Raw genomic sequence first — 26,442 nt, 5'->3', positions numbered from 1 at the left:
ACTTAGCTGCAAGGGACCTTAGGAAACTTTCAGACTCAGGTTTCTGCCATCAGATAGAAGGGCTCAAAAATTCAGGATGGTTGTCATATAAGACCTGAAACTGGACTTACTTTTATACGTTATTCTTGTGATGGTGTCTCTGTTTAGCATTCGATTAAGAAATGGATTTGATGAATCAGAAACCTAGGGGTGGAGAAAAAAAAACAATTAATGATCAAATGTAGATTGTCACAAGATAAACATTTCCAACGAGAACATTTATTTAGGGGAGGGAACAAGAGAGGAAGGATGTTTTAGGTCAGAGATGAACCCTGATGCATCTGAAATTCTCTGTCAGATGAGGGAAGCAGATCTCTTCCAAGTTACAAATAAGAGAGGTAATGGAATCCTGTCATAACAGACTCATTGTTAACAGCAATGAGCATCCATCATATCCAGTCCACTAGAACTACTAAAAGCTTGATTTTTTTTGTCTCTCAATTCAGCACAATTCGTTCCAACCACTTATTAAACATCTATTACATGCAAAACTTTCAAGGATGTTAAGTTGCCCACTGATGCAAAAGCCTCTCTCTTTAGCATTCATTTTCTCCCAGTGAGACTATATGCCTGTGGATCATAGAATGCCTGTGACTCAGAAGAGTCACAACTGCAGATGTCCCAAAAGGCAATGGGAATGATGCACCTACCTTTTCCATCAATTCATATTATATATTCCCTTCTATGTGCTCCTTGTTTCAAATTGGCCTACCAGCTTTTCCCTGGAGTCATTGTTCCATTTCCCACTTTGTTGCCTATTGTATAGGCTATTCCCATGTGAGAGAGGTACTCCTTCCCTCCACTCCAGTGGAGGGAATTCCCTCAAAGGAATTGAAATATAGTTTCCTTTAAAACATAGTTTAGCAGTTATTTCCTATATTTGATCTTTCCTGATCCCCAGTTGTTAGTCTTAGTCTCTTTATCTTAGTCTGTACAAATTGTGCTTCATGAATCTGAATCTGAATATATGTTTTATTCTCTCCTTGAGGTATTGTTTCATTTTTAAAATCCCAAATTCCTTTTATATCCCAAATTCCTATTATAGTGCCTTGCATATAGGGTCGTAGACATAGAGCTGGCAGTGACCTCAGTGGCCATCTAATCCAAACCCCTTATTCTACAGATGAAGAACCTGAGGCCTGGTGAGGCTAAGTGACCTGTTTAAAGTCACCTAAGTAGTAAATTTCAGCCTATTGCTAATAATGATTCACATGTGAAAAAAGTGATGTAAAATCACCTACAAGATAAATGAACCTAGAAAAGGCTTTGGAATGGTTGTTTAATAAAAATGACCTGAGAACTGCACTGGTATCCACAAAAAAATACCAAAAGAGCCAAAGGGAAGCCTCTAATGTGTTGGGCTTATCTTCCATTTATGGAAAGAATTCATGGAAAGACATAAGAAGCATGCATGTATGAAGGACTTATGAGTTATGCTTAGGTAAGAAGCTAGAGATCCATTGAACTATAGAGAAGTCACTGTGAAGGAGATACAAAAATGGGGAGATGAAAAGATGGTATTAGGCATGGTGTCTGCCTTCAAGGAGTGTACAGTTTACCTCTAACCTAGGCATAGATCACTTTTCCTGACAACAGTGCCATTAAGGAGTTTCAAAGCAAAATAGACAGCTCCAGTTTTTAGAGGACACAGGCATGTTGCATTTTGAGGTTCCTGTTTACTTCTGTTTCATGCACATAGGTTCTGTGATATCACCTTCATCCTTTGGTGAAAAAAAAAACCAAGGCTACTATGTCTATTGGTAGGTTTGAGTAAATAAGAATACCAGTCACCAAATATTTATTAAGCCCTCCCTATGTACCAGGTACCATGTTGGGTATACACAGAGAGGTTAAGAAAACACCAGTCCGTACCTCAAGAAGCTCACATTTTAATGGGACAATACAAAAAGTAAATAACTAGGTATGAGGCGACTACATTGTTAGATAAGTAGATGAGAGTGTTTGAAATGGGAGGCCTGGGTAGCTGGGGGGCTGGTAAAGGCATCCTGCAGAAGGATGGATTTGAGCTCAGTCTTGAAGGAAGCCAAGGAAGCTAAAGAGGCAGAGGTAAGGTGCAAGAAAGCTAGGGAAGCAGGAAAGGGCTAGGTTATGAGGAGCTCTAATTGCCAAACAGACTGGACAAGCACTTTTGATTGTGGTTTTCCTGACATATCTCTCTCTTCCTGCACTGGCCTCCCTGTTCTGATTTATTATAAGTTTCTAGTTGGAAGTTGTGACTCATCTGCCTTAAAAATAGATCTATCTTAAGGGTTAGGGATGTCACAATATATATCCAATAGGTAATTCTGAGTTTCGAAATTGCATTGATTGCTTATGTTTCTTCTGTTTCTCTTTGTTGTACAGTTTTGTTTTGTTTTGTGTTTGTTTTTGTTCTTACTGGCAGCATGGTATAATGTATGGGTACTGGACTTGGTGTCAGGAAGAACTGTGTTGAAGAGACTATGTCATACTTTTATTAGTTGTGTGACCCTGTGTGCTTAAACTTCCCCATCTTAATTTCTTCATTTATGAAATGAGGGCATCAGACACAATGTCCTCCAAGACCCCTTCTAGCTTTCATCTATGATGCTACGACAAAAAGGCAGTTTTAGGATGTTTGGCAAAGGTAGATTTCTGCCCATCTGAGAAATGCACACAACCAGCCCTGGTTCTTTTCAGAGACATGTAAGCACAGAACCAAATGTCACCTCCCTTGTAGGTTGAGCTACAGCTATTTGAAAGGCATTTCATAGATTATTCTCTGAAGCATGGGTTCTTAACCTTTGGTTTGTTAATTTGCTTTAAAATATTTTCATAACCGTATTTTAATATAATTGATATCTTATAATTCTATGTATGTAGTTTTATATATTAAAAGAAAATTATTCTGAGAAGGGATCCTTTGGCTTCACCAGACTGCCAAATGGATCTATGATTTAAAACACACACACACACACACACACACAGACAGGTTAAGAATTCCTGCTCTACCCCAGTGCATCCCCAAGAAAGAGAAACAAAAGTATTATTTATGACTGGTGATAAATATGTTATGTTCCACATAGACACTTTGGGCCATTGCGTACTGAATATCTGGTCACCATTACACTTCTGGGCTGTGACCTTTATGCATCGATTAAAAACAACTGAATAAATAAATACACAAAAGTGTACAGAGAAAACTTGCTGATTTTAGTGTGTTGATAGCATGAATTGGTGGGAGGCTAAAATATGTATGTGGTGTAACTGAGCTTAAGTGGAGAGTTAATGGTATGTGGAAGAGTTGCAATTAGAGTCAAATTTCAATTCCCTTCAGTCATTGGGTGGGGTGGGTGGGAAGATGGGGAGGGTTAAGCAGGGGTTAATGGGCTAGACTTAAATGAAGTCCCCAGATAGGCAAATCCCTCATTTCACACCAATATTTCCAGCCCTTTCTACCACCCAGCTTTTGACTAGAGTTACAAGTCATGAGCAGTTAACTTTATAGGCTGAACTTTTCCCCTAATCTTCTAATCTTGTAAGACTTTCAGCCCTGTGCTCTTACACATCATCCTGGGAAGCAATTTCTGTGAACATGCATCAGAACAATTACTCCCACAGGTGTATTGGCCACAGATACTGTAGACACAGAAAGGAAAGTTCTTGCCATCAAAGACCATGGCACTGTGAAATGATTCAACAATAGAAACCAATATGATTTTATCAATGGAAATGACATTAAAGAAGAAGTATTACCATCTGTTTTACTTTTGTACCCTAAGGACCATGAGAACATTCCATCCACCTTGTAGCTGAAACCTTCCATAAGTGTTGTTTTCCCCCTTAGAATGTGAGCTCCTCTTCTAGATTTTTATTTCCAGGATTTAGTGCAGTGCTTTGCACATAATAAGTACTTAATAGATTTTTTTTTCACTCATTTTAGATAGAAGTTGAGTGTAGCTTATGACAAATGTTGCTTTTCAATGTATACCTGTATGTTTTTTCCCTCTTAGAAAGATATTTCAGTTTAGTGATGCAACCTATTGTTCATTTTTACTATTACTCAGACAAATGAGATGTGTTTGTTCCAACAGAATCTCAGCAGGTTTTTGTCTTCAGAATATCTATTAGCACTCTTTTTCCTTTCTGATTACTCTTTCTTTATCCTGCCTAGGGATAACGGACCCTATGCTTCATTAATATTGTGCCCATTTTTGGTTAAAAGGACTTTCTAAATCTGTTATCACCTATTTTATACTTCCAAGAGTGCATATAATGACTGGTATCCCATAGGTGTTAGTAATAATGTAACAGTTGATAGCAATAACAAAAATACTTATTATTTGGTCTTTATTTTTTTTTAAATCAGGCCTATGATTTCATCAGCATAGGAAACCCCAGTGTGAAAACTCTCTTCAACAGATGAGGTATTGGCATTTTATAGTTTTAGAGAACTCCCTGGGGCACTGACAGGTTAAGTGATTTGCCAGGTTCACACAGTGTGTGTCAGAGACAATTTGAACCTAGGTCTTCTGGATGTCAAGGCCAGCCCTCTAACCATGCTGCCTCTGTAAGCTGCTTATAATTACATTAAAATAGTAAGTATTACTCCTCCTCTCTTTGGATAATTACACTCTAGAAAAGTGGCCCCTGAACAAGTGGGAATTGAACAGGTTTGACAATAACTAGAAAGGGTCATCAGTATCCTCGGGTTGGATCTGATGCATGCAGAAAACTCAGAGGTAACACTGGAAGAACAAGAGAGGCAGTGAGCTCCATTCTGGTCAATTAGAGACAGGAGCGATTACACTTAATCCTCTCACCTCTAGTAGCTACTTGCCCCAGAGAACAAGTTCTCAGTCCCAATCAACATATAAGCTGCTGGACCTGGGGTGGGTCGGGGAAACTGGTGTGCAGGGGAGGTGAAGCATGTTTCTGCAAACCTATTTCCACTTTGCTTGTTAAATACATCAGCAGCTTGGCAGGCAAAAATGCTGTATTCTAAGCTGATCAATCACTGTAAGCCATAGTGAGCGTCCATATTACAGACGGGACTTTCACTAACCAGGGCTCCAAAGCAGGGACGCTGAAGGCATAAGCTAAGCCAAGGAACCTCAAACAGAGGGACCAGCAGGGACAGCTCATATTGATATGGCCATTCTCTCCATCTCTTGTCTTTCCAATTGCACAGGGAACATAAACGGATGTCTGAATTTTTGGCTTTAGGAGAAGCTTTGGGAGAGGTTGCTAACACAGAGGCTGAGGGAAACAAATGACATCTGCCCCTTTTGTAAAGGATATTGTTACCAGATAAGGAGGTTTTCAGAACAGGAAAGAGCTCCCTGATTAAGTTCATGAAATGGCTTTTTGTGGCTTAGTTAGGGGCTAAACTGGTATTATAAGAATTTGCCTGTATTTGTAGCTAGCATTTGGAAATGTTTAAATCTTTTCTTTCTCCCTGATCTGCTTTTTTCAAAGGATCATAGGATCATGGGTCTACAGAAGGAAAAGTCGCAGAGGAAGTAGCTGGAATCAAAACCCAGGCCTCTTCCATGCTTTTCTCACAATACCATGCTGCCTAGAAAATGTCATCAGGAAGAGCAAATCAGTGACACCAGAGGCTGTGTAGTCCAGTTTACTCATTTTACAAACTGGGAAACTGAGTCCCAGGGAGGTTGTAACTTGACATAGGTTACACAGGTAGTGTCATGGGTGGGATTTAAGGATATGGGGGCCCTCTCACTCCCTAGCCAGTGCTTTTCCCACTATGTTATGCAGCAAGAGAAGAACCCAGACCTTCCTACAACTCCCACTTAGAGTGGGAGATAGCACCAGCTGTATCATCTGGGAGGAAGTAGAATTTCTTTCTGAATTTAACTTTAAAAAGTGACAATAGATCTGTCTTGAGTTCACAGGACCATAGCTTCATTATTTCAGAATTGGAAGTGACTTTAAAGGTTATCCAGTTCAACCTCCTAATTTTATAAATGGGGAAACTGAGGCATAGAGAAGTGTAAGTGTCTTGTCCAGTATCATTGAGTTTTAACATGGGTGAGCTGGGGTTTGAATTCATGTGCTCTCCCTCCAAATCCAGCACTCTTTCCATTGCTCCACACTGACCCCAACGTCCCTTTTCCTCTTTGTATAAAGTATGGATTTAGAAAGGTACATGCTAATAATTAGTTGGGGGGTTGTGGCAGAATACAGTAGAGCTTTCAGAGGGCTCTTTCCATCAATTCAAAACTGTGCTAGGATCTGAGAATAAGCTACAGACCAAAGTTAAATGGAATGAGGCCTGGAGAATCCAGTATAAATATATCTTTTAAAGGATGGCCTAGGAATGATGTCTCTTTAGCTGACCATCTTCTGAACAGTTTTCTAAATATTTATTAGCTCTTCATGGTCTTTCAGTAAATAAATTTAGTGTTGGTTTCTAGGAATGTGGCTACTTAAAAAGATGAGAATGTTGGATGGCAGCTTCTCTTTTGATTAACTTTTCAACTGGACTCAAATTTCTAGTCTGTGCATTTCCTCTAATGCCTTCGAACAAGAAAGCCCGATCTCCCAGCAGAGCAGTAACTAGTGATTTGGACATACTGAATGAGCTTTGCAATATGCTCCCTAGGGCAAGGAGGGCTAAGTTCAGTCTCAATTGAACTTTTAAAGGCAATTAATGCCATAGGGTGAGAGATTCCTAGATAGAAGGCCATGTTGAGAGAAAGAGACCCTGGGACACTCACTGCCCCTTAGGGAGGAGATAGAGAACCTTGGACACTGACTCTTAGAGAAGAGATAAAAGCCTTGAGACATTTTGAGGCTGCTACTGGAAAGGTTGCTGACAGAGTGAGGAGCAGTGGGGCAGGGTGCAGGGTAGGATCAGGCTGGGTACCAATTCACTATGCTTTGGGTGGATCTGAGGGAGACGGTATCTATACTAATGGAGGAGAATGTGTCATCAGTGATTCTAATTGTCTTGTCCTAGTTATGGTTTGTCTTCAAGTGATTACTAACTTTGGGTGATGTTGACATATTTGCTTATTATTTGAAACTCTGCCCTTCAAATCCCATACTACAGATCTATGTGTGGCATAAAGTTATTTTAAAAATAAAAATGAATTGAAACTTATTTGTGGGAATGGGGGATGAAGGGAAGCAGGGAGATTAACCTAGTGAGTTCTTAGACAGTTGTGGAGATGCTTGGTATGGAGCAAAATCAGGGCAAGGGGTGGGGGGTAGCGTCAACAGTCTGATATTCCTGGTGATTACTATTTGGGGTAGCATTGAGAGGCATCATGGTGATAATAGTGGGAAAAGCACATGTTGAAGTCAGAGGGTTTGGGTTTGAATTCCAGATCTGCTCTTTATTTCTTGTGTGATCTTTCCCTCTCCAGGTCTCAGTTTCCTTATTTAAAAAATAAAGAGTTAGCTAATCTCTTAGCTCCTTTCAGCTCTAAATCCTATGCTCTGAGAACAAGAACAGCATATAACTTGGCAGACTCTGGACATCGTATCACCTCTCTCTTCGTCTCGTCCTCCTCCTTCTCCTCTTCCTTTTCCTCCTGCTCCTCTTCCTCTTCCTCCTGCTCCTCTTCCTCTTTCTTTTCCTCCTCTTTCTCTTCTTCTTCTTCTTCTTCTTCTTCTTCTTCTTCTTCTTCTATCTTTCTCCCCTTCCTTTGTCTCTGTATTTCTCCTCTCTTCTTTCTCTCTCTGTCTCTTCCCTTCTCTCTCTTCTCTATCTATCTATTTATCTACCTAACCATCTACCTATCTATCTTCTTTTTGGTAAGGAAGTAAAGAACTCCCTAGGCTTTTTTTTCCCTGGTGAGTTGAAGGCTTCCTCCATAGCATGGGCTGTCTGGGTGGCCATGGAGGGTAGTGAGACCAACTAAAAGATGCCCTACCTCTCATGTCCTTAGGCCTTAGTCTACAGAACCATAGACTTCATAGGTTCATAGATTTAGGGCTGGAAGAAACCTCAAAGGTATGTAGTCCAACCCCCTCATTTTTAAGATGAGGAAATTGTGGCCCAGGGAGATTGTCATGACCAAGGTCACGAAGATAATAAATGTCAAGGCAGAATTTGAACCCTTGACCTTTTCCTGCCAAGGCTCAGCTGTGGGTTACTCCCATAGTCTATTCCCTTAGCTCCTACACCCAATGGTGCTGAACAGAGATAAAGAAAATTACAAAACTGGGTCCACTAAAAATGTGTTACATAATTTCAACTAGACTTTTACATATCTCTAGCTCATGATTCCACTCACCACACAGTCTCTTACAAACCTTTTTATCCCTCCTTGAACTTCTTAAGGCTTCCCTACTTCCACCTCTCCACTGAGAACTTTGACTCATATTTCGATGAAAAAAATGTAAGCTGTTCATTGAGAACTCCCTCTTCTCCTCTCCTCATTTCAAGTCACCCAGATGCCTCCTACCACTCTCTCCTCCCTCCCTCCATGTCTCACATGAAGAGGTAACTCCTAGCCAAAGCAAATCCTTCACATGGTCAAGGGATCCTATTCTGTCCCATCTTCTCCAGCAGATTGCCCCTGCTACCATTCCCACCCTCTCACTTATATTCATTCTCTCCCTTTCTACTGGTTGCTTCCCTGCTGCTACAGTCTCATGCCCATGTCTCCACCATACTCAAAAACCCCTCATTTGATCTATCCATCCCTGTTGAATACCATCCTATTTCTCTCTTCCCATTTGTGCCTAAACTCCTCCAAAGGCTCATCTACAAAAGGCACATTCTACTTTCTTTCCTCTCACTTCTTAACTCCCTACAATTCAGCTACCAACCTCACCTCCATTTTCCTTCAGTTGCTTTGCTTGGCTTTGATTCCATAGAACAGAACAACATGCTCCCTCCCCTCCTTCCTAGGATAAGTTAATCACCTGAAATTTCCTGACCACCAAGAATGACTCTGGTTTTGATACTTTACATCTCTTCTACTTTCTCTCAGCTGCCTCTCCCCTCTGATTAGAGAGCTTGTGGGTAGAGAACTAAAGTGATCCCAAAGCTTTCCTTTATAGAGGCATTACAAACGTCCTGGTTAACACCATTTTCCATGAGTAGCTCTGGTTGGTTTGGACTCCAGGAACAACATGCCATCAATGCTAGATACACCCTGATCATCAACCCCACCTCTGACTTTTCAGATTCCTATTGTGTGCTGTCTTCCCCCATTAGAGGGCAGGGATTCTCTCTCTCTGTGCCTCTTCTTTTCTGTTTCTCTCTCTGTCTCTCTGTCTCAGTCTCTGTCTCTCTGTTTCTCTCTCTATGTTTCTGTCTTGTCTTTCTTCTCTCTCGCTCTCTCTCTCTGTCTCTCTCTCTGTGTGTCTCTGTTTCTCTGTGTCTCCCTTTTTCTGTTTCTCTCTCTGTCTCTCTGTCTCAATCTCTGTCTCTCTGTTTCTCTCTCTCTATGTCTCTGCCTTGTCTTTCTTCTCTCTCTCTCTCTCTCTCTCTCTCACTTAGCATAGTGCTTAGGCACTTACTAAATGTTTACTATTGAATTGAATCATTCAACTGAAATTGTTGTATTTGAAATTACCAGTGATGCTTCATTTTCCAAATCCAATGGCGTTTTCTCCATCCTCATCCTTCTTGATCTTCCTGCAGCCTTTGACATTGTCCATCATTTTCTTCTGGATATTTTATTCTCTTCTTTGACTCTACTCTCTCCTGGTTCACCTCCCATCTGTCTGACTGTTCCTTCTCAGTCTCATGCTAGATTTTCATTGGGTTCATGCTTATTAACCTTGGATGTCCCCCAAGGCTCTGTGCTGGACCCTCTTCTCTTCTCCCTCTGTATAGTAATATAATCAGTTCCCACAGTTTCAAGCTCATCTCCATTAGTTCTATGCAGATAATTCTCAGATTTGTTTGTCCAACCCTTACCTCTTTCCTGACCTTCTCTCTCATGTCTCCAACTACCTATTGGACATCTCAAACTAGATTTTTATTTTAATCCATTTTAATCTCACCATGTCTGAAACTGACCTCATTATCTTTCCCTGCAAACTCTCTCATCTTCCTAACTTCCCTGTTATTATGGACAGAACCACCATCCTCTCAGTCACTTAGGCTCATAAAGTAGGTATCATCTTTAACTCCTCACTCCCTCTCACTGCCTCCCCCATATCCAATCAGTTGCTAAGTCCTCTTGTTTCTATCATCAAAATACTTGTTGTAAATGTCCCCTCCTCTGCTCTGACACTGCTATTATCCTGGTGCAAGCCCTTATCCCCCCATGCCTGGACTACTGGGTTACTGATCTCTTCCATTGTAGTCTATACTCCACACAGCTATCTAAATGGTTTTCCTAAAAAGTAATCCTGATCATGTCAATTCCCTACTAAAAATACTCTAATGATTCCCTATTGCCTCCAAGATCAAATATAAAATCCTCTGAGCTTTAAAGCCTTTCTTAATCTGTCCTGTATTTTTTCCTACATTCTTACATCTTACCCCGCCCCTCCTCACCCCCCATCTCCTCTGTTCCAGTGACACTGGCCTTGTTGTTCCTCAAAGAAGACACTGAATCTCCTGACTCCAGGCATTTTCACTGACTGTCCCCATGCCTGGAATGCTTTCCCTCTTCATCTCCACCTCCTGGGTTCCCTGGCTTCCTTCAAGTCCCAGTTAAAATTCTACCATCTACAGGAAGCCTTTCTTAAGCCTCCTTAATGCTAGGACCATCCATCTGTGAATTATCTCTAACTTATCCTGGATATAACTTATTTGCACATAATTATTTGCACATTGTAACTCTCATTAGAATGTAAGCTCCTTGAGGTCAGAGACTGTTTTATCTTTCTTTGTATCCTCAGTGTTTAGTGGCAGATAATACATGCTTAAAAATGCTTATGTACCATGCTAATTCTTCCTTTCATTTTCAGAGTTTAACCATAGTCTGCCCTGGAAATTTGAGGTTTTCTGAAATGGAAGTCCCCAAATAGCTTTGGGAAAGACTTCATTTCACATGAATTCTGATATAAGTAAAAAACAAAATAGGTACAGCCAGGTTCTGATTAGTGCAAATGATGAATCCCTTGAATTAGTCACCTGTATTTGAATTTGCAACATTTACAGTTGTAATTATGTAAAATGTGGCAATCTGTTTCAGCTCAATGAAAACATGCAGTCAGTGCAAGTTTGAATAATGCAGCCACCTCAGGGGATTCTTATTTACGCTAGTAGGGACCTAGATGTCTTCTATAGCTTAGTTTGGTTGGTAGAATGTCAGCTCCTCGAGGTCAGGGATTGCTTTATTTTTGTTTTTATATCTCCAATGACTGACATAATGCCTGACACACAGTAGGGGCTTAATAAAGGTTTGTTGAATTGGAATGGTTATGACTCATTTGAATTTTTCTACAACCCAACTGATATCAAGTGATTATTATGGGAATTCACAATTCTTTTAGGGTTTGGGGAGAAGGTAGATGATGGAGTGAATAGATGCAGGATACTCACTTTCATAAATATAGAAACTACCACCAATCCATTTGGACTTTTTGCAGCCTCTGTGGCATTTGTATATAACTCATGGTTATAGTGGATTAGCTGAACCTGGAAGGAGAGATGAAAAAACAAACAAACAGTGGCATTAAAAAGGGCATCATGCATCACATTCATGGGGATCAAAAACAATGCATGTTGCAGATGATTAGAAACAAAGTCTTTTTGAAATGAAGGGATTTCACAGGAATTAAGGGTTCCATTTTTTTTTTATTTTTACAAAGGTTTTCTGGTAACATGCATGATTTTAATAACCCCAGTGACCATCTGGCTCTGCCTGGCCCCAACCCAGGATGTCTCCTCTAAGCTGTTGGTAAGTGAATTTCCCGGGGGCTGGTAGTACCGCTTGCTGAGCTATAACAGCAGCTGGCACCGGTAACACAAAATGCTCTTCACAGTAATAGGGACAAACTAGGAGTTGTGAGCTAAGGAGGGAGCCTGCTGACCTGCTGAGACCACAAAAGGAGAGGGAGGGAAAGAAAAAAGGGAGACATGGAGGAGAGAGAGAGGGAGAGAGAGAGAGAGAAGAGAGGAGAGAGAGAGAGAGAAGAGAGGAGGAGATGGAGAGACAGAGAGAATGAAAGAAACAGCATGAGAAACAGAGACAGATACAGATGAGAGAGACAGAATAAGAGAATGAGAGAATGAAAGAGAGAGAGAGAACCAGAGAGAAAGAGAAAATAGAGAGGATAAATGAGAGAATGAGAAAAAAAGAGCTCAGGCTTATGATTCTTCAGCCAAGAGGGGATAATTTCTTTTTTCTTTCTTTCTTTTTTTTAAAGCAGCTCCATCCCTGAGTTTAAACTTTTAGTTGGCCTATCCAATACATCTCACCCATCACTCTATCAGTTATTGAACCTATGCTCATTGCCAAGGGAGAGAGAAACAGCATTGTCCTTGTCCAAAATATTTTAGAAATTAAAAAAATTAAAAATTAAAAGCCAGTCAGATAATGAAACAGGATAAATCTTCTCCAAATAAATTATTTTTGAGGATCAGATTCATGATTTCAGTGGTGTGGGGAATTCCCAGGGAGAAAACTCTATAAATTCAGATTACCTCTTGTTCTGCAAATTGTAGTTTTAGAGAATTGCATAAGATCATAAACTTAAGGCAGGCAGAGACCTCAAAGGCCACCAAATCTAACTCTCTTTATTTTACAGATAAGAGCTTAAATGACTTACTCAGGAACAAACAGCTAGTAAGTGTGTGAGACAAGATTCAAATCCAGGTCTTTTTGACTCTGAGGCCAACTTTCTATCCACTACAACATGATGCTTTTATTACTCTGGCTCTGACATTTGTCACTCCATTGATCAATGTGTTCTTTTAATAATTCTTTTGTAATAACTAAACTTGACTGCTGATTTTTTTGATATCTGAGTAATCATTTGCTGAAGGATAGCACCCTGGGCAAAGAAACACCCTGGGTATAGTGGAGCTTTTAGGGATGAGTCTGGGAGGGAAATCCAAAAGTTTTCAATGTGCTCAAAATAATCCTACTTATTTTTTCACTTTTCATGAGTTTTGCCAATGGAGCCAGATGGTAGTAAGGTGATTGTTGTGCCAGTGGAAGAGAAATCCCACTTGGGAAATGAAGCCTGCTCTCTAGTGGGAGCAGTGACTCTCCAGGGGTTTATCATACTCATCCTCTTCCAAAAGGCAACCTGGGGCCTGCCTTCCTCCCCTGGTGTATTTCCATGGGTAAAGAAGCAGCTCCCTCTTAAGTTATGCAGTGTGAAAGGAGTCTAGAGGCCCTGTGGGGTGCTGTGGCTCTCCCTTCTAGTGCCTAGACAGTTTCTAAATGAGAGGCAAAATGTGTACCTAATGATGTGCACAGATGATCTGTGACAACCCTCCCAGCACACTTGAGCAAGGGGAAATGCATTAAGGAGTGACTTGGAAGTTTCAGCATAGTCTGAGAATTGGGCTGTAAGAAGAAGGTAGTTCAAGGAATTTCACGGCCCCAAAGTGACAATTTTCTTTGACATTCCAGCCAAAGTAAGAATACAAGAAGATCTACAAGGCCATGGACCACTTCTTCTAAAGTATATGGATGTATACTGAATTCAACAAGACCAGAAATGTTGGAACTGTGCTTTGAATTCAGATAAAGTGACCTGGGGTATTCAGAAGAGAGGGGGTGTGGGTCAGAAAACCTGACCCTCTACTTCAGTTCCCGATTTTTAACTCAAGGAAATCATTTAATCTCTTTGATCCTCAGTTTCTCTAGCTGTAAAACTGGCATCATAGATTTAGAGATGCAAGGAGGGAACCAAGTTTAACCCATTCATTTTATAGATGAGACAATTGAGGGGCAGAGATGGGGAGTGACTTGCTCAACATCACACAGGGAATATGTGGCACATCTGAGATTCAGGTCCTTTGACTGCAAATTCATCATTCTTTCCACTGTGCCATGCTGTTTCTTCTCATATGATGATGCTAGTGAATTCACTCACCTACTCTGTACATATCTTACATGGATCTAATTATTTACATGTTGCCTTTTCCATTGGACTTTGAACTCTTTGAGAGCAAGGGCTATTGTTGCCTTACTTTGTATCACTAACACTTAACACAACACCTGGCACACAGTAGGAGCTTAATAAATACTTGTTGATTTGTTTATTTTTGTTTTTAGATCTCCAATGACTAACATAATGCCTGGCACACAGTAGGGGCTTAATAAAGGCTTGTTGAATTGGAATGGTTATGACTCATTTGAATATTTCTACAACCCAACTGATATCAAGTGATTATTACAAGAATTCACAATTCTTTTAGGGTTTGGGGAGAAGGTAGATGATGGAGTGAATAGATGCAGGATACTCACTTTCATAAATACAGAAACTACCACCAATTCATTTGGACTTCTTGCAGCCTACCCTGCAGGGTTATTTATGAGATCAAAGGAGGGCATGTATGCAAAGTGCTTTGGAAACCTAAAAGTGATAAGTGACAGCTATTATTATTATTTTCTGAAAGAATTTTTAAACTTGGAGGAATGTGTGGTATAGCAGAAAGAGGACTGAACTTCAAGTTAGAAAACTTGAGTTTTATTCCCAACCTTCCTATGACAAAGTTCAAGTTAGCCGCTAAACATTTATTAAGTATCTATTAAGTGCTAGGCACTGTGCTAAGTGCTGGGGATACAAAAAGGGACAAAAGACAGTCTCTGCCCTCAAAGGACTCAAAATATATTGGGAGAGACAACCAGCCAACAAATATGAACAAGCTACATACAGGAGAAATAGGAAGTAAATAAGAGAGTAAATAAGACAATATAATTAAGAGGGATTGAGAAAGTCTTCCTATAGAGGAAGGGATTTTAGTTGGGAATTAAAGGAAGCCAAGGAAGCCAGAAGGTGGAGATGAGGAGGCAGAACATCCCAGGCACGGGACACACCTAGAGAAAATGCTCAGAGCCAGAAGATGGAGTTTCTTGCTCGAGAGGCAGCAATACGGTCATTGTTACTAGGTTGAAGCATGTGTGGGAGAAGAGGTGTGGGAAGATTGGAAAGATACAGGAGGAGAGTGGAAGGACTTTGAATGCTAAGCAAAGGATTTTGTTTTTGATCCTGGAAGTGACAGGGAGCCTCTGGAGTTTATTGAGTTTGGAGTGTTAAGAGGGGTGACGGGGTCAGGCCTGCACTTTAGGAAAATCACTTTGACAGCTGAATGGAAAGTGGTTTAGAGTGGTATGAAACTTGAAGCAGGCAAACTCACAAGCAGGCTATCATAGTCTGGGTGTGAGGTGATGAAGGACTGCACCAGAGCAGTGGCAAACTACTTTTAACCTCTCTGAATCTCAGTTTATTCGCCTGTAAAATGGTGCCTGCCTTTTCTACCTTACTAGGCTGTCATACGTATCAAATGATACTTTGTGGAATGATGTAATGATACTGCATGTGTTTTATAACTGAAAAACCCTATAAAACATGCGAGTGCATACACAGTACAATCACAGACCTGTGATTTTATTATTATAGAAAACTTCTGGTGTGTAAACTCCCTCCATTGATACATGCCAAGAACTTGTCTACAACTTATAGTTCTAGAGCATTGCTTCAAACACTGAAAGATTAAGTGAATTGCCTATAGTCAGACAGCTAGTAACTATCAGGCAGGTCTGAAATTCAGATCCTCCTGACTTCAAGGCCAACTCTACCCATTATACCATGATGCTTCTCCATAAAAATAGAAATATATAAAATATATATATATTTAAATTATATAAAATTTAAAAAATATATAAAAATATAAAAAATATTGTTAGTAAAATTACTTATGAGTGGGAATCCCATGAATTTTTGAAATGCCAATATATATTTAAACCTTTCTATCCTTACTTTTAGATTCTTGAAGTTGCTGGCTGATGGGCTATATGCTATACTTAACTTCTCCATGGAATCAATCCGAAGTCTGAACCAAGGTTCAACCAAGGCCTAGATACCTCTATTAGATAAAACATAATATCATAGTGGAACTGGGAGAATCAGGAAAAGGTCCTTTGTAGAAGTTCTGGATTTAAGCTGAGTCTTAAAGGAATCCTGGGATTCTAAGAGCTAGAGCTGAGGATGGTAAGTATTCTGTAAATTGAGGGGAGGGGGGAAGAGAGAGAATAGCCTAAGCAAAGACAAAAAGAGATAGGAGATGAGTGTTATATGGGAGGATTTTTTGTTATTGTCTTGCAGTTGTTTTCAGTTGTGTCCAACCCTTCATGACTCTATTTGGGGTTTTCTTGGCAATGATACTGCAGAGGTTTGCCCTTTTCTTCTCCAGATCATTTTATAGATGAAGAAACAGAGGCAAGCAGGGTTAAGTGACTTGCCCAGAGTCACACAACTAGTAAGCGTCTGAGGTCGGATTTGAACTCAGGAAGATGAGTCTTCCTGACTCTAGGCCTGGCACTCTAGCCACTCTAGCCATTGCACCACCTAGCTGTCCCTGGGAGGAACATAGGCTTTTAATGAGTAGATTGGCCACTAAGGGATGAACTTTTTGGAAATGGCAACTCATGAAACAAAGAAAATTACAAAGTCCCCCTCAATCTTGTAAGATTCTCTTCCATTTTTGTAGTGATGGTAATGGAATAGCAGAAAAGGCAACAGAAGGTACTAAATACCACCTAGTTTTTTTAGATCATCTATAACCGTTAATGCTATGATGCCTATGAATCAAAACACTTAAGTACTGTTTTCCACTTTCCTAGTTAATTAGGAAAAATACCATGGGTACAAACACAAAATTACCAGGGAAAGGGGATATCATGGACAACCCCCAATGCCAAAAAGTAAGAGCAGCACAAAAGGAGTCCCATGAGTCAGGATTGCTTACGGGGCAGAAGCAGCAGTGTGGTTGAGACCTTCTCTATCCCCTCTCAAGCCTAGCTATGGCTGCTTGCCACGGGGCTCCTGCAGTCTCAAGGAATAATTTCTCTAGTGAAGGGAAGTGATAAAGACACACCAGGGAGCAGCACAAAGTCTTACAAGGCACAGTGGGATAACTCCACCAAAAAAAAAAAAAAAAAAAAAAAGAGCAATGGCTTGCTTATTTTCCCATCACCATTGCTTGGCAATGTCAATTACAGTTCTAGCAGCTGCTTCTTGCATAACAAACACTCTTACCTCCTCATTCATCACACCTGAGGAAAAAAAAGGAAGTTCCAGACATTTCTACCTAGATCAGATATGGATCTAGGTTTGGAAGCTGGGTCACAGGGGAAATATTTCTTGACACGGCAAGTCCTTTTCATTAAGAGTGTCAGTCTGCAAGTGCCCTACAGACATTTACTATATGGCTATACTTCTTGACATTCACTGTAGAATTTTTAAGGGAAATTCTGTAATTCAAATCCTGTTTCATTCAGAATTTGTGATAATTTATTCAATAGTATGTAAGTTTCTTGAAGGCAGGGTCTTCATGCCTGTCACACAGCAGGCACTTAATAAGTGTTTGTTGAATTGAATTAATTAGTATGGTCAGTCTTCAACTTTGTTGGGGGTAATGTTCCTAAAAAATGATGTGAAAGTGAAAAAAAGAAAGAATTTTGATATGGTGAACCTATGGGAAATAGGGGGTTACATTTCCACAACTACCAAAAACTATAATATTTTGCTAGAGATTGCTGAAAATATATATATATTTCTGTATACAGTTCTTTGTAACAAAACATGAATTCTGATAATATGCACTTTTTTTGTAACATAGCAACCATGAAATAACTCATAAAAATGCAGTACAAAAATAAAATTGGTAACATGCAAACATTGTTTCTTGCTAGTAATTCCCTAGATTTCTATGCCTTTTGTGCTAACATCTCAAAAAATACTGATTTCAGACAATATTCACTTTTCATAATAGATGAAATCTACAATACCATAAATACTGTACTGCAAATACAATTCTTAAAACTAAAACCTTTTTTTTTTAGTGTGAATCTTACCTTCCGTTATGTCAGATGGTAGTATGAGGGTGTTGTTCTACATTCTACATTGCTGGAAACCTCTCTACCTTGGCTGACCTCTGAAAACCAAGGGAGAGATTGCTGGGACTTTAGTCACTGCTGTTAGAAGATGCTGATATTGGTGAGGTCTAGACATCACCTCAGACACACTGTCCTTCACAGCTAATGGATGGCATTGGAGATTGTGAAGGATGCACCAGCATGAAGTGATATATCTTAGTAGGATAGCAGCCACTCCACAAATTTGTGCATCTGTCTCTAATTTTTTCTCTACTGCACATGGCTATGAATGCAGTGGAAACAAGGTTACTAATAAAATCATATGAATGCTTAAAGTCAGGAAAGTTAAATGTGTGAGGATTGACTGCATTTGGTTACCTTATCTTGAACTGCCACATGCACTTGAAAGCAATAAATTTACCTGATGCCCCTCCAGAGTGAATTCCAGGTTCATGGAGATCTTTGAATAGAGAGAGGATGAGCACTTTTTGGGAGAGTGTTGTAGAGAGAGTTTCAACTCAGGCATCAATTGCACTAAATGACCCCAGAAGTTCCTAGCAACTGTGACATTCTCTGATTTTATTATATATTATCTCACTGTTCTCTAATTCAGAGATGCCTCCTCTCAAAGTGACTAGGCTTTGTTAAGTTTGGCCAATGCTTCTCTTTATTTTTACTTTAGAGAAAGAGCTGGAGCACCCCATGCCTTATTCTGACTTCCAGGCATAGGGTGATGATGGTAGAGGACAAGGAAAAGTTCAGTATTCCTCATGACAGGAGAAATAATAGCGAAGACACAAAGTACTTTGCACCCCCTAGATGCTTAATACACTTCGTAAATGTTTGTTGATCCATGGCATTCTCTGTATGTTACATGGAATTGAGGCTGAGGAGGGCAGATGAGGATGGATTTCTGGTGATGAGTTAATTATTATGGTCCCCTAAAGAGGACTGACAAATGCCAGTGTTTATGTAATCATACAGACTAAGGAAAAGAGGCATGAAGTTCAAAAGTGGGATCCAAAGGAACTTGAAAAAGAGGGTGGGTTACTTTAGGAGCTAGGGTTTCTCAGGAATGCCAGAATCCAAAGGGCTGAGATGGACATGAAAAATCCTAGGGCCAGGAAAGAGATTTTAAACTAGGGAGGTTGGCCAAGGAACAGAAAGTATGCTACCAGGATTATTGGCAAACGGACTGTTTGATCCTCAAATCTTTGGCTGGTTCTGGAAGTGGCACGCATTCTGTGTCTCTCTCTTTTCTCTCCTGCTCTAACTTGTAATGGTCATGGCTAGGCTTGCTATGCCACCCCCACCCCTCTTCTGCTCTTTCTCCCCACCAAACACAATGTTGTGAAGCTTGGATATATAGACATAGGGACCGACTCTCCTTGCTTAACACCAGATCTCATTATCTGGGTAGTGGCCATGAGTCCAACACAGGGGAAACCAGCAGCAACCTGATTTCTCCATAACAAATTATTTGTGGAAGTCTTTGATGATTGGCCGGGGAGATTTCTATTAAGCTAACAGGCCAGGTTGAAAGGAAAGTTCAAAAGAGACAGCAAAGCCTCTGTAAAATAACTCAGATACACAGGAGAACCAACATATTGAGTTGTATTCCATTTCTCAGAGCTTTTATAATTAATCAACAAGCAGTTATTAAGTGCCTACTATGTATCAGACATCGTACTAGGCACTAGGGATACAAAGATGAAATGATACAGTGTCTTCCCTCAAAGAGCTCACATTACGAAGAATGAATGTTCACTTATCTGGAAGAAGTGAATCACCAGCCCCTGATAGATGGGGATCGATTACCTCTTAGGCTGCGGGAACCATGCAGGGTTGCCACCATTCGGGTCTAGTGGTGCAAATCCAAGTCCACATTTTTTCGGCATTTGGCTCTATCAGCAGAAGTCAGTGAATTCATGAGGAAAGGGACTGCTCAGGTTAACCTCATTACCTGAGTACATCCTCACGCAGAGTGGTTGTGGAAGACACAGTATGGTACAAGGAACACTGGACTGAGATGTTCCTGCCCAAGTTAGCCACGAACCAGACTCAGCTAGAATCCTCAAGGTGTTCTTTTTCCTTTCTTTTTCCTTTCTTTTTTTCTTTTTGGCAGTGGGGGGAGGGGGGCAGAGCTATTGAATAATAATTGCTAGAATTTATATATAGTTATCTCTTTCACATTGAGAGTTTCCCTATTATGGTTTTGATACATCATGAATCAGCAGAAGAAATTAAGTGGGAATTTTCTGGGAGTTTTGTGGGAGCTGCAGATGACAAGTGAAGGCCAGCGGATGATACAGAGCCTATGACCAAATACTTAACCCAGATTTTACAATAAGGTACTGTAAACACCTCATAAAAGAAAAGAAAAAAAAAATCCAGACTTCTCTAGTATGAAGGGAGGGCCAAAAAATTTTACTTGGATTTTCCAGATTGAGAGGGCACTATGCCCCTAACTCCCATGATGTGTAAGGATAAGTGTACTGATTTAAAGTTTGCGAAGTACTTTACAAATATTATTTTGTTTGATCCTCACAACAACGTGGGAGGCAGATGATATTATTATCCTCATTTTTAACAGCTGAGGAAACTGAGGCAAATAGCAGCAGTTAAGAGACTTGTCCACAGTCACACAGCTTAGTAACACCTGAGGCAGGATTTGAACTTGGGTCTTCTTGACTTCAAGTCCACACCTACTGACACTTAGCTGCTTCTTGGAAAGTACTTTAAAGCATCATGTGTTATTTGACATAGACTCATATTTTAAAAAAAAATTCTTCTTAAACTCTCTTCAATTCTTTTTTTCTTTTTCTTTTTCAACATTCACTTTTATAAGATTTTGAGTTCCAAATTTTTCCTTCTTCTCTCTCTCCCCTCCCCCCTTCCCAAGATGGCAAGCAATCAGATATATATGTATATATACATATGTTATGCATGTAAATCATATTAAACATATTTCCACATTAGTCATGTTATGAAAGAAGAATCAGAACAAAAGGGAAAAACCAGGAGAAAAAACAAACAAACAAAAAATGAAAATAGTATGCGTCGATCTGCATTCAGACTCCAAAGCACTTTGTCTGGATGTGGATAGTATTTTCCATCATAAATCTTTTGGAATTGATTTAGATCATTGTGTTGCTGAGAAGAGTTAAGTCTAGCATAGTTGATCGTCACACAATGTTGCTGTTACTGCGCACTATGTTCTCCTGGATCTGCTCATTTCACTTAGCATCAGTTCGTGTAAGTCTTTCCAGGTTTTTCTAAAGTCCATCTGCTCATCATTTCTTATGGAACAATACATTCCATTCCATTCATATACCACAACTTATTCAGCCACTCTCCAATTGATGGGTATCCCTTCAATTTCCAATTCTTTGCCACCACAAAAATAACTGCTATAAATATTTTTGTATGTGTGGGATAGGCCTATATTTTTGAAGAAAATAATAAAACACAAGAATTTTGAGAAATATGGTATATTTCTCTGCAAAGACTTTGATGGAAAACCTTGCTCTCATTCTTACTAATTGCCAGATCCTAGGCAAGTCCCTGAGCCTCAATTTTCTCACTTGTAAAAATGGAAATAAATATACTAATATGGTAGATAGAATGCCAGACTCTATACTTCCCAACCCTCTGAGCCTCAGCTCCTTCACTTGAAAAATGAGGATAACATTACTTGCAGTTTTTATATCACATGATTGTTGTGAGGCTCAGATTAGAGACTATATATGAAGTAGTATGGGAATGTTAGTTAATTATTCTTACTGCTACATCTCTGAGCTTCTGTAGGGAAAGTGCTTTGAAAATAGCTAATTGCAAAGTGCATAGAAATGTGTTAGTATCCAACCCTTTTGTTTCACAGGTGAGAAAACTCAGTTCCAGAGAAGGGGATTGACTTTGAGGTTTAGGGTGTGCTTTTAATAACTTTCACACAAAAAACCATATTTGTATCTTTATCTGGTCCTGTGATTTCATTGGTATAGGCAACTTTATAATGAAATTCCCTCTACTCATGTGGGTCAGCAACTGGACTCTAACTTGTAGCTTTTGAGACTTGCCTGGAGGCATTGAGGTGTTTAAGTGGCTTGCTCAGAGTGATAGCAATCAGTTTCAGAGGTATGCCTTAAACTCAAGTCTTCTGGGCTTTCACTATATACAGCCTACCTGAGAAGGACAGATTGAGGCCCAGTGAATTCAATAAGAAGGTAGCTCCATATCCTATGCGGTGATTTAAAAATAAAATATATGAACTATTTTTGTGACTCTCCCATTTAGTAATTGTTCTTCAATGACAACTAGAAAATAAATGTTCAGAATTATAGGAATCAATCAACCTATCAATCAACAAGCATTTATTAAGCGCTTACTTTGTGTGAGGCATTGTGCTAATTGATGGGAATGTAAAGAAAGGCAAAAAACATCCTCGCCCTCAAGAAGCATACATTCTAATGAGGGAGGCAACACATTGATAAATATATAAATACCTAAACAAAAAAGTAAGTGAATGAATAACAGTCTTGTTCTTTCTTTATGCTGATGATCTAATTTTATGCCTGAATAATATATTATACTTTTTATAGTGTCTGTTATATTGTTTCGTACAAGTTCTGTAAGACTGGGCTCTCTCTGTCCCTCTATCTCTCTCTCCCTTCTTTCCTCTCTCTATCTCTCTCTCCCTTCCTGCCTCCCTCCCTTCCTCTGTCTCTGTGTCTATCTGTCTGTATGTCTCTGTCTCTCTCCCTTCCCCTTCCTCCCTCTGTCTCCCCCTGTCTCTCTTCCTTCTTCCTTTCCTCCTTCCCTCCCTCCCTCCCTTTGTCTCCATTTGTCTATCTCCCTTCCTTCTCCCTCTGTCTGTCTATCTCTCCCTTCCTCCTTCCCTCCCTCCCTCTGTCTCTCTGTGTTTCTATTTCTCCCTCTCCCTCCATGTCTTTGTCTCTTCTCCCTCCCTCCTTTCCTCCTTATTCCTCTGCCTTAAGTCTCTTTCCCTTCTAACTTGTCCTCTAAACAACTGCCAAAGGGGCATTCCTAAAGCTTTTTGCTGACTATGACATTCCCCTGATCAGAAACCTTTGGTAGTTCCCAACTGCCTCTATGTTTAAAAATTCATATTGGTCTATTTGATATTTCACGCTCTTCACAGTCTGGCTCCAGACTACCTTTTGAGGTTTATTTCGAATGACTGCCCCTCACATACTTTACAATTCTAGCTATACTGGCTTATTTGCTGTTTCTTGCACGTAACATTCCATCTCCTGTCTTTGTGACTTGGGACACAGGTGGTTTACCCTTACCTGGAATGTCCTTCCTCCTCACCTGTGCTTCACAGAATTCCTATCTTTTTTCAAAGCCCAGCTGATGTGTCACCTGGCTATTTTTAATCCACTGAGCTCTAGCACCCCTAAAGCTTCTTTGTATGTCGCTTATACTTAATTATATATGTGAATGACTTGTTTCCTCCAATGGAATTAAAGCTCCTTGGGGGCAGAGGACACCAGTGACTAGCATGGTGTCTTACACCTAGTTGGCATTTAATAAATACTTATTGATTGATGACTACCTACCAGTCAGCTTAGTCAATATTAAACAATATATAAAATAAAAGGTATTCTCTACCTAGATAGTACTCAAAACAGTGCTCTGTACATAATGGGCGCTTAATAAATATCTGTCAAAAGGCAACCAGAGAATGTCATGGTTAAGTGACTTGCTCAGGATCACACCTCTAGAGAAGATAGTAGTGACAGAATTGAAGAATTTTGATACTTAATTTAGTTTTCTTTCCAAAGATAAGTTATGGATTTTAGTCCTGACTCTTCCACTTCTAATTCAATTCAATTCAGCAAATTTATTAAATGTTTCCCATGTGTGAGGCACTGTATTAACCACATGATCTTTGCAAATCACAACATATATGTATATCAGTTATACGGGAATAATAATGTCCCAACCTATATTTCTTTTATTGACAGATGTCTATGATGTTCTGTTTATAAATACCAAAATGAGGTACTGAACAGAGAGATTTGTACTTGCTGATGAGTTTGCCACCGTTATGGAAGAAGGCCACTGCAGATCCTAAGTGGAAGATAGATTTTCCATTGATGATGAGGTCTTCCAGATGCTCTTGCATTGTGTTGATGGCATTATGATGACTAGATCAAGCCATGGAAAACTGCAGTGCTTTCCAGATGAAATCCATAAATCACTTGAAAGAGTTTGGCCTAACTATCCAAAAAGACAAAGCAAGTAGATAACACCTAATATTCAAACCATAATACATAGTTGTGTATTATGCTGAGGTGGTCAATTGGCATACGTGTTTATATTGTCTTAGAAAGAATGCCAACGGACAATAAACTGGGCCCAGAACTGAACAGGAGGAGAGCATGCTAGATTATTTTTGGGAAATTTTATGCAGTTTTTTGAAAAAATGATCTCAATCCCTTCTTTTAAACAAAAGTCTATTTTTAAATATCCATGTTCTTCCAGTAATACTACATGACTATGAAGCATAGAAAACTATAGATTCTGAAGAATTTAAGTTGCAGATTATCAAAAAGGGAATATAGAGACAGGTGGTGGGCTTACACGAATAAGCCATAACATATTACTTTAAAATATGTTTTGTTGGTGCTCTTTTCTCCTTCTTATGTCACTCCTCAGTGACAACTCAACACTAATATAATCCTCTCTTATAAGAAACAGCACCTGAGTAAAGTAAATCAAACCAATGGCCATGTTTGAGAAAGCATATCTTACTTGAAACCTGTGATCAACCACCTCTCCACTCAAGGTGGGAAACATGCTTTATCTTCAGTCCTCTGGAGGATTGGTCAAGCTGTTTATATATTACCAATGAAGAATTTTGCAGAAGTGGTACAGAATACATTATCAAAGAAATATTTGGCCAGAAAAGGAGGAGAGCTAGACATGTAGCAAGACTAAGGGATAGCTGACTGACAGCCTTTATACTCCATTGAGTATATAGTAAAGGGCAGCTAGATGGTGCAGTGGATAGAGTGCTGGGCCTGCAGTCAGGAAGACTCATATTCCTAAATTCAAATCTAGCCTTGGACATTTACTAGCTGTGTGACCCTGGGCAAGTCACTTAACCCTGTTTGCCTAAGTTTCCTCATATGTTAAATGATCTGGAGAAGAAAATGGCAAACCATTCTAGTATCTTTGCCAAGAAAACCCGAAATGGGGTGATGAACAGTCAAACATGACCGAAAAATGACTGAACAATAACAACAAATATTCCATTGATATCTTTGCCATGCCAAGAGATCTAGAACAAGGACAACAACAAAAACAAACAGACAAAAAACCCAACCACTACCACCACCACCACCAACATAAAAAAAACCACAAAAAACCCTGCCAAAATATAGCTAAATCCTACCTACCTCCTGTTTTTGAATAGCCCATGAGCTAAGAATGGTTATTACATTTTACAGTCTTATTGTATTTAAAAATGTAAAAAACAATTCTTAGCTCAGGCAGGTAGTAGGATAGATTTGGCCCTCCTGCTATAATCTGCCAAACCCTAATTTAGAGAAAGGATCCCCAAATGCTGCTTGGATCCTTTTTGGAGGATTTATAGGAGGACCCAGACAAATGTCACACAGAATGAGAAGGCCTGGAAGGATCCTTATCTGGATCCTTGGAGAAAACATCCTCATTGAGAGATCATGGAACTATTTGAAGCATCACAGTGAAAATATGCCCACTGTTGTTAAGAGAACCATTGGATCATCTAATAACTTTGTAAACTTCAAAGCCTTTGCAGACATAAGGTCTGATTATTGCCATACAGGTGAAATGCATTTTTTCCCATTAGAAATAAAAGGAGTAGGAAAGACTTTTGACACATGAAAGGAAGCTCCATTTCAGTGGTTGCTGCTGGAGCCACATTTCTTTTATTTATAGAAAGTCATTAACACATTTTTATGTGTAAAAGCACACACAGAGTCTGCAGAGAAGCACACAGTTTGATGTTTATCAGCTGCTAATTCCCTGCCCCTAGGTTTGGCAATTATCACTATACTGCCTTGGTGCTGATGAACTCCTCAATTTCAAAACATTGGAATGCCAATTATTGCTACAAATCGAAGTTACCTGCCTGTGATTGTTTTGACCTGAGTTGCTAAACAAAATCTAGCTCTCTTAACAACTTACAATGGGACATGTTTTTCTTCCTAAAAAGGCAAAAAACTTTTTAAAAAAAGTATAATAGCATCTGGATTTTGGAACTAAGTGGTCAAACTTTTTTTGTTCAGTTGTTTCAGTTGTGCCTGACTGTGACCCAATTTGGGGTTTTCTTAGCAAAGATACTGGAGTGGTTTGTCATTTTCTTTGTTTCTTTGTTTCTTTGTTTCTTTGTTTCTTTGTTTCTTTGTTTCTTTGTTTCTTT

General features: G+C 39.6%; 1 protein-coding gene across 1 annotated transcript in view; it reads right to left on the bottom strand.

Annotated features, from left to right (window-relative positions):
• The window catches only part of CA10 (carbonic anhydrase 10), a 717,389-nt gene that overhangs the window by 36,925 nt on the left and 654,022 nt on the right, over positions 1-26,442 (bottom strand). The window contains exons 5-6 of the mRNA XM_027870533.1: positions 11,498-11,593; positions 111-183 (exon numbers count right to left, since the gene is read on the bottom strand). Of these exons, the coding sequence (XP_027726334.1) occupies positions 111-183; positions 11,498-11,593 (169 nt within the window). The remainder of the gene's footprint in view (positions 1-110; positions 184-11,497; positions 11,594-26,442) is intronic.

The sequence above is a fragment of the Vombatus ursinus genome, unplaced genomic scaffold (assembly GCF_900497805.2).
Source record: "Vombatus ursinus unplaced genomic scaffold, bare-nosed wombat genome assembly UNPS02014797.1, whole genome shotgun sequence".
Taxonomy (NCBI): domain Eukaryota; kingdom Metazoa; phylum Chordata; class Mammalia; order Diprotodontia; family Vombatidae; genus Vombatus; species Vombatus ursinus.
This window is presented reverse-complemented; position numbering and strand designations above follow the sequence as displayed.